Below are 14556 nucleotides of genomic sequence, written 5' to 3' on the forward strand. Positions count from 1 at the left end.
CGCTTGTGATTTTCACTATTCACACATGCCATGGCAATGCCGGAATAGATGTGGTGAGGGCCAGTTCAGCAGATGGCGGTAATGCAACACTTATGGATGCCAACTGCCATAAAACCCAACAGAAGAAGAAGGCAAAACTCATGAAACTCAGATCAAACTTTCAAACTAGGCAGTCCTGATTAAATGTGAGATTATATTACTGCCTGCATTGCCTATTTCTCAAATGTTTCCAGAAACATATTTTAGCGTGGCCGCCATGTTGAAAGTAGACGAGCCAAAATCAAGCAACGCCCAACTCGCAGTACGTCACCCACGCGTCAAGTCTTATGATTGGTTCGCTCGTTCCACGTGAAAGTGTCCTTTGCCAGACGGATGTAACCCTTTATGTGCTTGTCCCTTCAATGTTACTGCTTTCATTTTTCCTAAAATGTTACTCGGTCTTTGAGGTGGGAAACTGGCGGTACAGATTTCCCTGAATATCAGTCCCATATGCTCCCATTCACACCTGACCCCATGCAGGAAATGTTCCTGAACATTTCAGGGATAGACTGCATGTGTGAGAAGGGCTATGGATAGCTGATTTCATGGAAGTCCATCCAATACTTGGCAAGATGTTTCGCTAAAAGCTAAAAAAAAACCTGCTGGTGGTAGGTTGAGGAGAAGTTAGGAGATCACCAAAGTTAGTAGGATTTATCCTCTGATAACTATGAACGTCTCTACAATATTTCATGGCAATCCATCAAATAGTTGTTGGAATATTTCACTCTGGACCAAAGTGTCAGCAGACTTACAGACTGACATTGCCACCTCTAGAGCCACTTGGTTTGTCACAGTGATCGTCACCTTAACACCCACTCTGTATCTAAATTACTTTCCTACCTCTGTATTGAAATCCAGAATATCCTCTCATCAGTTATTCATGATATTATTTCACCAAGTGGAAAGATGATTTATGATAAAACCCATTGAGTGTCCCTTAAAACGGTGTATGCTGCTGTTCCCTCCGAGAGAAGGTAGATTAGAAGAAACATTTAAAAGATGGATTTTGATAAACAGCCGTAGCGGTTTGGAAATATTCACAAGTTGTTTAAGGACACAGTAGATATATGAGTGTAATATGTATATCAGCCAGTGTGACGGCTGGATAAGACTTGTGGTGTTTCTTGTGGAAAACTAATGTAGCATGCACAGCTGCATCCTGCGTGGAAAAACAAATGTAATATAGTGAAGGGAGGTGAAATATAGCTGTTAGTAGCAAACTGTTTACCACAGTGTGAAAAATGCATCACATCTCAAAGCATTGTGTTGCTCAGTTATTGTGGCAATACAAGAGAAATTCAAACAGCCATGTTTTCTTTTGCTGTCAACATATGATGTCATTTTTTTAAATTAGATTTTTTACTAAAGAAAACAACCACTGGTGTTCACACAAGGTATCTAAAAAAGTCCGAAATACAACAAATGAACATTAATGACATGACATATATGACATATAAAGTTACAGAGGCCCAAAAGGGAGGAAAATATTCTGAAATCATCATTTCATATTTTGTGAGATCTTGTAAAAGTTTTGCCAACAGTACAGTTGACACTTTTTTTTTTTAAAAAACCACAGATTAAATGTTAGTATGAGGACAGTTTGAGCCAAAATAAACTTTTGTGGTGAGTTAACATTTGTGGAGATTATGGTTTGATTCTGAGTGATTTGAGCCAGAAGTGATGTTGTCGCTGCAAATAGTTTTTTGGAATAACATTCTTTATGGAGAAAGCAATGCAAAAATAGGCTTTTTAAAAATTCTGGTTCAGTAAATTGTGGCTTTGCAAGTTAAAAGATAAAAAGGTTCACAACTTTTTCCAAGTCTGTGTTAAATCAATACTCATATGCGCATATTTACATTTCAAAGTTTTATCGGTCGTCTTTTCCATTATGACTGAAAAACACAGTCTTTATTCTGTGTAAAAATGCTGAAGTGTGTATCTTCAAAAGCTAGTCTTTTTAGTAGCGAATTCCCTCTTTGTGTTTGCACAGTGTTACCTTGGTGGACTGCAGTGGAGGGATGGAAACACAAGAGGAAATTTCAGTGTATAGATGGATATGTCAGTATGTTTTATAGAGTATATAGAGTAGTTTTTTAGCTTTACATTCAGAGGATGATTCAGTGCTCTGGAGCTTCATGTTGCTGTTCTACAATCAGCAAGAAATTCACAGTACAATGCAATAAGTGCATTTGTGCAAGCAAAGTGGTTGTGTGATTGTGTGAGGCTTTGGTGTAAGGGAGTAGAAGACTTGCCAAGTTCATTAAAAAGCATTCAGTCAGAGAAATTAGTTGTACTGCTGATAGGAAATTGATGCTGAACTCGGCAGTTACTCTTTTAAACAATTCAGTATTTGCAGTCTATTCTTCACTGCTTGCTGTACATCCACCACACTCCACATACACACTGTTAACCTCCCCTCACCCTCACCTCAGCCCAGACCCACAGCGAACAACATGCGCTAATGTGGAATTTATTGATGGAAAGTGATAAACAGAATACAGATTCCACTCACTGTCTGTCTGTCTCTCTGCTGCAACCACAATATCACAATAACGGGCAGAACATGTTGGGACATGATTGACGGACTTATGTACTTATTAATATTCGACATGATAGTAACACAAGATCAAACACAGATGTTTCTACCTGGTCAGGTTGTATATGATTATGGTGGATCTGTTGGTCTTGGTTAAAATGCCCAACTTAAGGATAGTATATCTGTACTGTTTAACGCTGAAAGTCCTTTCTGTGTAAACTTTTCATTGGTATTTGATTTCAAAATCCTGACTGATGTCTCTTTTTTTTTTTGTTTTCAGCCTCTGATGTGGTGAGTTTGGACGGCAGCAGCAGCAGCAGTCTGGTGTTCAGGTTGAGTCCCAAACCGAAGCACACGTCCAGAGAGGTTGTCTCTCTGAAGTTTAAAACCCTGAGGAATTCTGGGATACTGCTGCATGCAGAGGGGCATGGAGGACTCAGCCTCAGTCTGGAGTTGGAGAGAGGAAAGCTACTGCTACTGATCAGACAAGGTACAGTACAACACACCACATACTCTTAATCTACTATATTGGAGAAATTCTAGCATCATAATTACAGAAGAATAGAGGGAATTAAATGCAGCTAACTCAGTCCTCAGAATTTTTTCCCCAAATTTTCTAATGAGGTCACAACTAAATAGCCCAAATTCTCCTGCATCTGCTCCACAACCTACTCACTTGTCCCTAAGGCTATGACTTACCCTTCCTAACAAATGCCAGTAAAATTGTATTCACGTGTTTTTGAGATGTCATCAAAACTAGCAAAGAAATTCGACTGAAAACACAAGAATCTAATATTAATGGATCTGTGTTTACACTATACCATTGGTACTCAAATACAAGTCTTAGAGGTGCCCCTTTATAAATTTCCACTGCATCAAAGGTCCAGTAAAGGTGCATTTCATGATGATATTTCAGTACAATGTATTAATGGAAGACGTGACACCGTTGTTGTGTAACCAAGTCCTTAAACTTGAGCATAAAAAGGTGCGATCATTAATGAGTCTGCTGCGGTTTGAGTTCTTCACTGTATTCTTTGTTGAAAATGTTTGATTTTACAGTTATTCTGCCGGACTCTTCATATCACGACTTCAGCTGGCTCAGTTTTGTGGTTCTTCTTCATGTTTAGAGGATAGTGTTGTTCAAAGCAGCCATGTTTAGTGTCGTAGTGGCGTTTTGCGTCCCCACTCTTCATTATGGCCCCTGTTTCATTGCAAATCAAGAACAATAGTCTTGTACTTCTCTTGGGCAAAATTAACGCACATTTCCTGGTCAAGTCATCCTTAAATGCATTTTTTTTAACCTTAATAACTGTGACGACTGTTGGGCGGCTGAATAACGTGTCACTCAAAAGTGGTCCGGGTCAGGTTGCGGTTAAATTCTGTTCTTGGTCCGGACTAAATTGTTATTCAGTCCTGATGGGGACCAAAGTCTACCTATTGAGTACTTATGCACTATACACACTGGTATTTCCTGTAAAAACAAAAATGTATCAGGTAAACACTTTTCCTCTGACGAGGGACATGATGTTTCAGTTCGTATTATCCTGCTGATATTTCTCCTTTTTTCTAGTCAGCTTAAACAAACAGTGAGGAGACCTTTTTTTTCGGTAAATCACTTTATGGTCTTGTTGGTACAGCACATTTGTATAAAGGTCGAGGACAATATAAACCTCTCAAATAACTTTAGATTGGTTTTGGTTGGGTGAGATGGCCGACACGCACGCTGCCACCTGATTGGGTTAAATCTTGGCTCACGCTCTGCTGCTGCATCTCCGTCTAGTTACAGCCATGATGGATGGTAACTGTTCACTGTAGCATGTGTTAGGGCTGGACTCAAGACTTGATGCATGGTTTAGAGTCTGTACAGAGTTTTATTTGTGTGTGTGTGTGTGTGTGTGTGTGTGAACGGGGTTAAACCAGGGGTTGTCAGGCTGCCATGCTGAATCATCACCATATGGCTCACCGCTCATCAGGAATCCCATGTGGCTGCTTCATACATCCTCTATCTCTTTCCCTCCTCTACATATTTCACATCTCCCAAAACTTCCCATCCCTCTTTCTTTTCATCTTTCCTCCCGTCCACCTCTCTGTCATCTGTTTCTCATAAATGTTTTTCCAACCCTGCTTCCGTCAATGTGTTTACATGCGCTTAAGTAACCAGGTTATTTAGAGAAACCAGGTTACGCGGATGATCAGGGAATGCGATTACATGCACCGTATTGACCTGGTTTCTGTAAATCCTTGTGTACATGCAGCACATCAGAAACCACATTTCTCCTCTACCTCAGCCTTTTCTTCAAGGTGTGTCTTACTGATTTTAACTGTATTACGGATAGAAGACGCTGCTGACAGACAGACAGACAGACAGACAAGACACAGAATGAAAGTAGATGAATTAAACAAATTAAACAAAGCTCTTCTTTGTGTTAGTTTAGTTTAGGTAGATGGAATTATTTTAAATATGAGGATCACTCTGTGTAATGGTCTCTCCTTTCATTCAGCTTCTCCACGCTGTGCTTTCCATCTGCGATCTTCCGTTAATGCACATGTGATTAGAAACCCAGTTACACATCCACAAGGCAGAGTAATCTGAATTCTCCAGGACAAATCTACCTGGGGAAATCTGAAAAAAAAGCCTACTGGAGAAAGCGTATTATAACCCGGTTACTAAGTAGGTTAACCTCTGTGGGTTACTGCTTGTCTTCCATCATCCATCCCTCTCTCATACGTCTATTTAACCCTTTACCTATCTGCCATCAACCACCCTCTGTCCCTCCTCTTTTTCTCCTCTTGCAGAATGTAAACTTGCAAATTTGCATCACTGAAGAGGAGATGACAGTATAAATGTCTATGTTATGTCCCGTTAATGGTAATATGTCCTTAAAGGATATGGCTGATGATTTTCTATTTCTTATTCTGTTCTTCTTATTGTCAACAAATCTCGTGTGCAGAGCCAAACCAACAATAAATTGATCTACTGTTTGTATCTGAAGCCTTAACTTCTTCTTAACTTTAGTACAAAGTCATGAGGTTGTGATATGTAGCACAACAAGCTAACAAAGTACTGAAAACAGATCCGTGTTCCTGCACATGCTCAGTGGCATCTGCCTTACACAGAACTACTCTCTGGAGGCTAAAAATCATGATCACTAGTATTAGTCTTTGGAGCTGTTTCTAACTAACGTGCCCAGACTTATCGTAATGAAGGAACATGTGATCCAGTGCAGCAATGACATGTTTTTAATAGTTTTTGGACATCATTGGAGGTCTACGGCACAGAGGAATAAGATATATCAGACTTTGGATACATGCACAATACTTGTAAGTAGGATTGTTGGTTTGGCTCTGATCATGAGCTTCGTTAACAATAAGAAAAACATAGAAAATCACCAGCCTTATCCTTTAACACTGAGTCCATGTAAAGAACCAGTGTATAACCTTAAAAAGGAACCGAGACATCTAAGGAACATCTGTACCACTGTAAAAAAGTGGATAAGACAGACTGTGTATCCTTCTAAAAAACATTTAATCAAAGTGACAACTGTTCCTCCTTAAATAGACTCTGTGTCATCTTATAGGAATATAGTTCCACCTTAAAGACAGTGTCATCTTAAATAAAGATTGTGTCGCCATAAAGAGACACTGCAGCTCAGAGAGAGGAAATTAAAGCCATCCATTGAAATGAGAAGAGAGATTGGGAGCAGCTCTGCTTCTGCTGCGACAGACCAACTCTGAAAAACAACAAGCGGTCTTTCTTCTTCTTCTCTTTCATCTTCGTCTCTGTTTCTGCCCCCTCTCTACTCCTCTGTTTCCTTGCGTGATTCTTTGCATTTTTTTGTTTTCTGTTGTAATTGCGTTTGTTTGTCTTGGTTTGTCTCCCCAGATCTCCCAATCCTTTATTTTCACATATCAGAAGAGACCATTTGCTTTTTTTTCCAGCTGCACCCTCTTCATTTTTCTGTCTCCTCTCTTTTTCTATTTCTCTCCTCTCCTGACAAACACACACACACACACACACACACACACATACGCATTTAATATTCCCCCCAACCATCTTTTCTGTTTTCCTCTTTCTTCATTGTTATGTATCTCAGTCTTTTGAATATGCCTCTTATGTTTTTTTTCAAAGGCAGCCATGAGCCTTTTTTCAATTCATCGTCCTTCAACTTTCTGCCTCATATTTTCTTTATTTATTTCCCCCCCCCCCACCCACCCACCCACCACAACCTCTCTCTTTTCTCTCTCTTTTTTGCAAGAGTTCACCAGTTGTGTAATTTAGGTCATCTGTTGTGTGTATTGACCCTGAACTCACGCATGGTCTGCTCTGCTGTGCTAACACTAACACATCCAGGTCTGACCCTCAGCTTTATGAGGCAACTCTTAGTAACAGCCTGCACAGAAACAGCAACACAATGTTGGATAACAGAGGAACAAAAGCACTAATAGATGATGGTAGAGTAGTTTTTAGTCAATGCTGAATCCATGTGCGGTTCAGCTTTGTCTTGTACTGTAAACGTGAGCATAAGTTGAATTTGAAGTCTTACACTGCTCCCACCACGCTCACTTTTCTCATGAAAGTGTTTTTTATTTTCTGCATCAGGGATATTTTGAACACTGATTTGTGTCACTGTTTGTGGTTTTGTCATTTGTCCACCATCTCTTTTTTTCAGGTGTTTTCAGACAGCGAGAGGTCACTGCTGTGGCTCTCGCCCGCCAACATCTATGTTCTGTCTTTTGAATCGACAGCAGGGCACAACCTTGCCAAGGCTCCCAACCACTTTCAGTCCTAACAACCTGATGCTATTCACCTACGACTGTCTCATCTTGTCGCTAAAAAGAACAGATTGTAACTTAAAATAATGGAAATGTCTAGTAATATGACATGATTAATATAGTAAGTTTTGATAAACACTATCATAAACATTTTTTATCAGCCCAGACCGGTAATTACATTGAGAATGATGCTCAAGGAGCGTTTTTCTTCAATGATCTGTATGTTTATAATTCAAGGAACTCAAATACCTGTAAAATCAGCTCCTGTTTCATTTCCCTCGGTGTGGTTTCTGTGGTTGTCATGTGTGTGACAGCAAACTGAAAAACTAATTTCAACGTGATTGGTATGGGAGTTGTTGTGATTCTTGTGAGTATATTTGGTAAAGATTTCAAAAAGGCATTTCATTTGTATTCAGATCATATAATGTGTCTTTATTACAGAAATGTGCCCATTTTCAACACAACTACCTGCATGGAAAGCCTCAATGCTTCAAGAAAACCACATTTTCCCTTTACTAACATGCAGAAACAGTTGTTACCTCAGAGCCATGAAATACTACACAGGTCATAAGCCACAATCAGCTACGTTGCTGCACTGCAGGGCTCTAATCAGTGGATGTCTGATATGAGATGATTACTGGTTGATCATATTGTGATGCTGCCTTGGCAGCTAAACACATTGGGAAATCACACACTGCATATCAAATACTCCAACATGAAAGACCGGTAGATGTCACATTTTGAAATACCGGTTCAAAATACTAAATAAAAACCAAAAAGTGGATTATAAAACTTACAGTAAAAACTTAAAACATAATGTACCATGGGCTTTTTTTGGCTTTAAAGTGGCAACAATATGCAGGTAGATACAGAGGTATTATCACTTGTATGTAGAAAACTCAGAGATTACATTATCCATGTCAAAATCTCCATATGCCTCGATACTCAGTGGCTTTTATTAAGTACATAATGATTTGGGGATTAATAGAAATCAGACCAGATACAATGAGGTGAAACTGTCTTGAGGACATGTCTAGAATGATAAAATAAAACAAACAAACAAAAAAGACTTCAGCACCAACTGTGATGTTGAGACAAGCACATACTGTACAGTTTGATCCCCTTTGACAAGAACAACAAATGCTGGATTCATTAGCAGTTTGAGTTTGTTTTGAGCTTTATTTTTCAAAGCTTATTGTGAGCATTCTTGCTTATTCAGCACCTGCCTGTCTGTAGGATGAAACCAGTACAACCACAATCTGCTTCTGTTTGCCTCTTTACAGCTCTTCCAAGAGTTTAGTGTCAAATTAAATCACATTTAAAAATAAAAACAGGCCTTGGTGAAAATGAAAAAGACAATATCAGGAACAATGTCACTGACATCAGACAGGAATCTTTGTCTTCTCTCATTTCTTTTTAACAAACCATTGAATTCGATTGAGAGAATGTCATTTTACGGTATGCTTTGCAATATCATCAGACATCACCTCCTAAACCTGAGTGGTCAAAACCCCACTGGGCTGCTCTGTCTTTGCATTTGAATTTTTGGAAGTGGAAAAAAAACATGCCGCTATTCTGGGAATGTCAAATTTCTCTCAAATGTCACATGTCACAATCCACACACACACATACACTCCCTCCTGACTCCACACCATCCATGTACAGACTGAAACTTCACATACAAAAGAGACGGAGATGAAAAGAAAGACAGATGGTCCCCTATATTAATAACAATAAAGGATTTTTCTATTTGTTTGCCCTCTGATCTCTCATATTGATTCCTGCTTTCTCTGCCTTCTCATTTACACAGTAATCAAATCGTCCATCCAATAAAATACTCAATCCTATTCTCCTCTCTCTTTCTTCTCAACCTCCCACCAGGTAATAATTATTCCTTTAATCAATGCCAATGAAATGATCTTATTCGTTTTTAAGTCGCGCTATCCTTCCTCTAATATTGATTGCACCATCTCTTTCCATTCGTCTAGACTGTAATCAAATAATTCACAATAAATGTGTTGACAGGACAGACTCCCTCTGTATCATGTAGGCCCACATGCAAACTTTCTCTCTCTGGATAAAGTTGTTTTTCTCATTCATCTCACCAAATGAGCTGAAACATCAAAGACACATTTGTCCATCAAGTCCATCCTCCTCCTCTCTGTCTCGGTTTCTCTCTCTCTGAAGTTGAAATTGTCTCTCCCTAAAGAATATCTAATACATTTTTAATGACTGACTGTATTCAGCTCTTTCTAGAGTTCCTTCTCTCAGCAGAAACACAAAGTTTCTCTCCCAGTACTTTGGGGGTGGATCCATTTATTTGGACCGTCTGGTGCTCATCTATCATTAATGATGTCTCACTTTCCTCTGCACTTATTCAAATGAAGCATTGTCACAAATTTGGGTCACATTTTATTTTACCGTACACTAATAAGACATAATATGCAGTACTTAAATAATAATATATGTTCTTTATTAGACAGTAAACGCAGTCATACCCTAATTAGACACCATGCACCTAAATTATGCTGTAATTAGAGACCACATATAATGCCGTATGAGACCCCAAATATACTATACTTAAACACAATTATACAAAATTATACTCTAATTAGAAACCAATTAGGTGATCCTAATACACTATTACATTCCATTTTACAAGATCATAGTCTACAGATCCAAAATATACTACAGTTAGACGCTATTCTACCCTTACTACCAAATTATGCTGTAATTAGACACCACATTTAATGCTGCCAACATGGACCTATGACAGCTTAATTAGACAATGCAGGCTATAATCAGATGAATGTGATGCCATATTATATCGGGTATAGCCTTTATAATTGTCAAGATAAAACACTGAGACAATACATTTGTCCTTTATTTATCATAGTTTCCCTATCTTACAGGGTCCTTTGTTCATTAGAAGAAAACTGTACCGTAAACTAAAGTCAAACCACATCAGGTCACATCTGGTCGCTACTTCACACGTCCCTCGTAGCCTGGATGTTCTTCAGAGTCATGTAGAGTGTGTAGATAGTGATACAAAGCCCAATACATGCTTCCTCGACACTCTCCTCCATACCAGTTAAGACATCAGACCATTTAATGCCATGTCACTATCCCAGTAGCATTAGGCTATGGAAGCAGCCAGGACATTGCATCTTTATTTCCCACTGTTAGACCCTTATTAGACTTTCTTAGAGGATATTTTGCTAGTTAGGGTAAAACTGTGTTTACTGTCTAATAAAGAACATATTTCTAGTTTTTGGCTAATTTGATACAAGTACGGCATATTATGTCTTGTTAGTGTGCCACAAAATAAAGTGCGACCCAAATTTGCTTTCAGTTCTCTGTGCAAGTATGCAGATACCCAGTAGTCCCTAATGAGATGAGAGAATATGACCTCGCTGTGCTCCCCTCTGTGGGATACTGAGAAAAGTGAAATATTTAGACACAATATGTAGGCTGGTGTGTTGGAGCTGTCATCAGGCTGGCATCCCTTGACACCAGGTCAAAAGAACCAGATTAGCAGGTCAGATAACTAAAGATAGAAAAGGAGAAAACAGCCTAACAAATTACATAACTGAGGTGAAAATAGGTTACCTGCTGTTACACCGAATAGAGGAAAACCTGCATATCAAACAACCAGAATAGCAGGATGGATAACAAAGAAAGTAAACACACGTTTGGTCAATGCAGCTTCCCAATGAAGCTAAACTTCACCAATTAAACAGTGGTGATGTGTTGATTAAACGAGTTTGTGTCTTTGTAATTTCCATTTCTCACTGTGTGATTAGTCCACCATGATGGTCTATTTATCTCTATTTGTCTGCTTTATTCTCTCCCGCCTCCCCTTCATCCTTTGCAATCCTTCCATCCTCATCTTTTTTTTCATCCAACTGATGTCTCTACCGCTTTCCCATCTTGGTTCATCCACCATCCTCTTTCTGCGCTTCTTTTTTTTCCCTCGTACTATTTATCTCCTGACTTTCTACCAATCTTCCTCCTGCTCTTCATCCTTGTTTTCCTCCTTTCTAATCTTGTTCTCATTCCTCTGCATGCTCTCATCTTATTTTCCCTTCTGTTACTTTCCTATTACTCTTTTTCATCCACCTTTACCACCTCAATGTCCTCATGTCTCTCCTCTGTCTGATCTTCATCTTCCCTCTCTTCCATCGTCCTTTTGTCTTTGTCACCTCCCTACCCTTCACCTGCTCATTCCTCTTCCTCCTGCTCCACCCTTCTTTACAGCTTCCTCCTTCTCCTCTCTTCCAGGTAGGAGTTCATCTTCTGAACCCCGGCGTCTCGCCTCCCTCGGCAGCCTATTAGATGACCAGCATTGGCACCATGTAGCAGTGGAGCAGCGCAGCTCTCACCTCAACCTCACTGTGGACAAACACACAGAAAGGGTTCAAATCCCTGCGGAGTTCAACCACTGGGACATCGAGCAGGTGGGATGCAACACATGGCTCTGACACAGACTCACACCTACCTACACAAAATGAATACACATTAACTTTTTTGTGCATTTTGTGTGTGTTTTTGTTCCCATACAGCTGAGTGTTGGGGCTGTCCACTCTCAGAAACCAGTCCTGTCCAAGAGGAACTTCCATGGCTGCCTGGAAAACCTGCTGTACAATGGCCTCAACCTGATAGAACTAGCGAAACACAAAGACAACCAGGTTACTGTAATGGTAAGTTCGTTTAGCTGGTATGAGCAAGTTAATGTGATGCTAAGTAGCTAAACACAACCAGTCACCACCTTAGTGAACTGAAATTTTGCCTCTTTTAGCTCATTGTTTTGGTTTTATGCCATATCAACTGCTTTGTTTCAGTCTTTCATCATGTTTTGTAACATTTGCTTGCTGGTAATGTAGCTAAGCAGTAATGCTGCTAACAAACATCTTGCTAAGCCAAGTGACCTCCTTGTTACACAAGTTGTACTATGTGTAATGTGAAAAGGGTCACTTGAAGTGACAAATCCCAAAGAGAATTATCACCAGCTCTGTAGCTCAACTTTTAGCTTATTGTTTTGGTTTTATGCCACATTTACTGTTTTGTTTCAGTCTCCCATCAACCTTGTTTCCAGTAGCAGCAGCAGCAGCAGCTGTTTTCAGCGAAAAGGCTCTGATAAACCCACTGTATGGTACCTGCCAATGTTGCCAATGTATCTGACAATGTTAGCAGCTAGCTAGTGAAGAGAGTAAAACGTCAAGCAGCTAAACAGCCACACATTTTTTCTCAGGAGTTGGTGGAGACCAACCAGAAACACAACTCCAACTGAATGCTAATGTTTGCTGGATGTGTCAATAGGCAACTGTTTTGCTAACATGTTAGCAACAACTTTATAAGATGTGTCAGGGCTTTGTGTTTATTTTGTTTTTCTGCCCCTTAGAGGCCAGAAATCAATTAATGCAGTTCCATGACTTAATTCCTAGTGTAGCAAGACTTTTATGTTTTTGTATTGTCTTTTATTGGGTGCAGCAGCAGTTGACACCCATTAGATAGTGGTGAAATGGGGATGACAACTACACCCCCACTGGGATACAGTTCCCATAAATCACAACCATACCTGCTTAAAATAATGCAGTGAAACCTGAATGTGTGCTCTAATAGACAGCATTAGTTTCTCTGCTATTATGTGACACGCATTCAGCCAGTCATTATACATTATTTTAGCATTTTATCAACCCTTCCTTCACAGCAGCATCATCAGCAAACCCACTTGCATGATCTAATTTTAAGGGCTAAATCTTGTTATCGTCATGCCCCATGTTATGTTCATATGCTTTATATGGGAATAAAGAGATAAGGAGATAAGCTACAGTATGTGCATACTCACAATCTTCATATATCAGCATTGATATATTAGGCTTAAAAGTGTAGATATAAAAAGAGATACCACAACAGTAGACATAAAGCACGTCTTCACCATAATTCTCAAAGGATGGACAGGTTCAGGGTGTTGCTTACATCTAGCCAATGCCATATTGCTGTTTGAAGAAATTAAACTAGCAGGGATTCTTTTAGTGTTATTTTCTCTAAAATGTTTCTTAAGAAATTAGATTTTTTGAGTTTTTCTGATTTTTTACAATGTATGCTGTAACAATATGGCATTGGTTAGACATAAGCAATGTCCAGAACCTGCCGCTGACTCTTCTTGCTTTCATAAAGACGTGCTCCATGTCGAAACGTGAGTTGCTGCACCTTTTTAAAAATCTCTCACTACAACCTGTGTGCTCCAGATCTCCTCATTCCAGAGACTGTCTGGATTGAGATTCTTTCATATCTTTTGTGGTACCCCGTAGAGTCGTTTTGTGACCAGAGTGGTTGCGACAGCTCACTTAAATCATTTGGGGAAAGCAAAGAACTTCTATATCTGAGAGAGAATACGGCATCGATAGCTGGACCTAAAAATAAAACTTCAGGCTAAATTTGGCCTTGTGCATAAAATTCTTTTGGCCCTCCAAAAGCTAATAAAACATTCTGCTTGGTGTTTTTTGTGACTTATTACAAAATGTCCTCCTGTGTACCGTGAGGACACAGGAGCGAAGGAGCCAATGCATATTTTTCTACAATAGCTAATTACTTAGCACAGTACAAACACAAATTACCACAGGTCAACATGTAGTGTACATGAAGGTGCATGTACATGCAGGGATGCGCTTATACATATCGACATCCATGCCGTCCCACTGGGAAATCATCTGGATACTGCCGCTGCCGCTAACGAGCTGCTAGCTGGTTAATGAAGCTAACAAGCTCTTAACAAGGACAGTGAGTGATGAGAGGACAAAGAAGTGGTGAGACTTTCAGTAACACTTCCTTGTCTTTGTCATTATAGGACCTTCAGATGTTCCTACAATAACAATAAGTGGAAAGAGCTCAGTGGAGAGCAGCTCTGAACATTTCTAATAAATGGTTTCTCATTACAGTAAAGGAGCAGAGAGCAGAGAGGCAAGAATTCTCAGTAAAGAGATTCACATGCATGGCTGAAGATCTAATAGAGGCTGTTTTACAAGAGCGCTGTAGCTCTTAAGGTAGAAGAGTATTAAGAAAGTTATAGTCCATTTTAATATAGAGGCCACTGCTGGCCATATTTAAAGGCATGATAACAAAATAAAGTCAAACCTTCGGTGATGTATGTGTGCGTAGGTGTGTGCGTGTGTAGTAGTGAATGGCTTTTGGGGGATTTTATAGCT

The 14556-nt window shown here is 39.5% G+C and overlaps 1 protein-coding gene across 3 annotated transcripts in view; it reads left to right on the top strand.

The window, feature by feature from the left end:
• Positions 1-14556, top strand: part of LOC121908486 (contactin-associated protein-like 4) — a 135222-nt gene that overhangs the window by 54962 nt on the left and 65704 nt on the right. For all 3 annotated transcript variants that reach the window (XM_042428536.1, XM_042428537.1, XM_042428538.1), the window contains exons 5-7: positions 2856-3065; positions 11630-11805; positions 11911-12048. In XM_042428536.1, coding sequence (XP_042284470.1) covers positions 2856-3065; positions 11630-11805; positions 11911-12048 — 524 coding nt within the window. The remainder of the gene's footprint in view (positions 1-2855; positions 3066-11629; positions 11806-11910; positions 12049-14556) is intronic.

This window comes from Thunnus maccoyii, chromosome 12 (genome assembly GCF_910596095.1).
Source record: "Thunnus maccoyii chromosome 12, fThuMac1.1, whole genome shotgun sequence".
In the NCBI taxonomy this organism is placed as follows: domain Eukaryota; kingdom Metazoa; phylum Chordata; class Actinopteri; order Scombriformes; family Scombridae; genus Thunnus; species Thunnus maccoyii.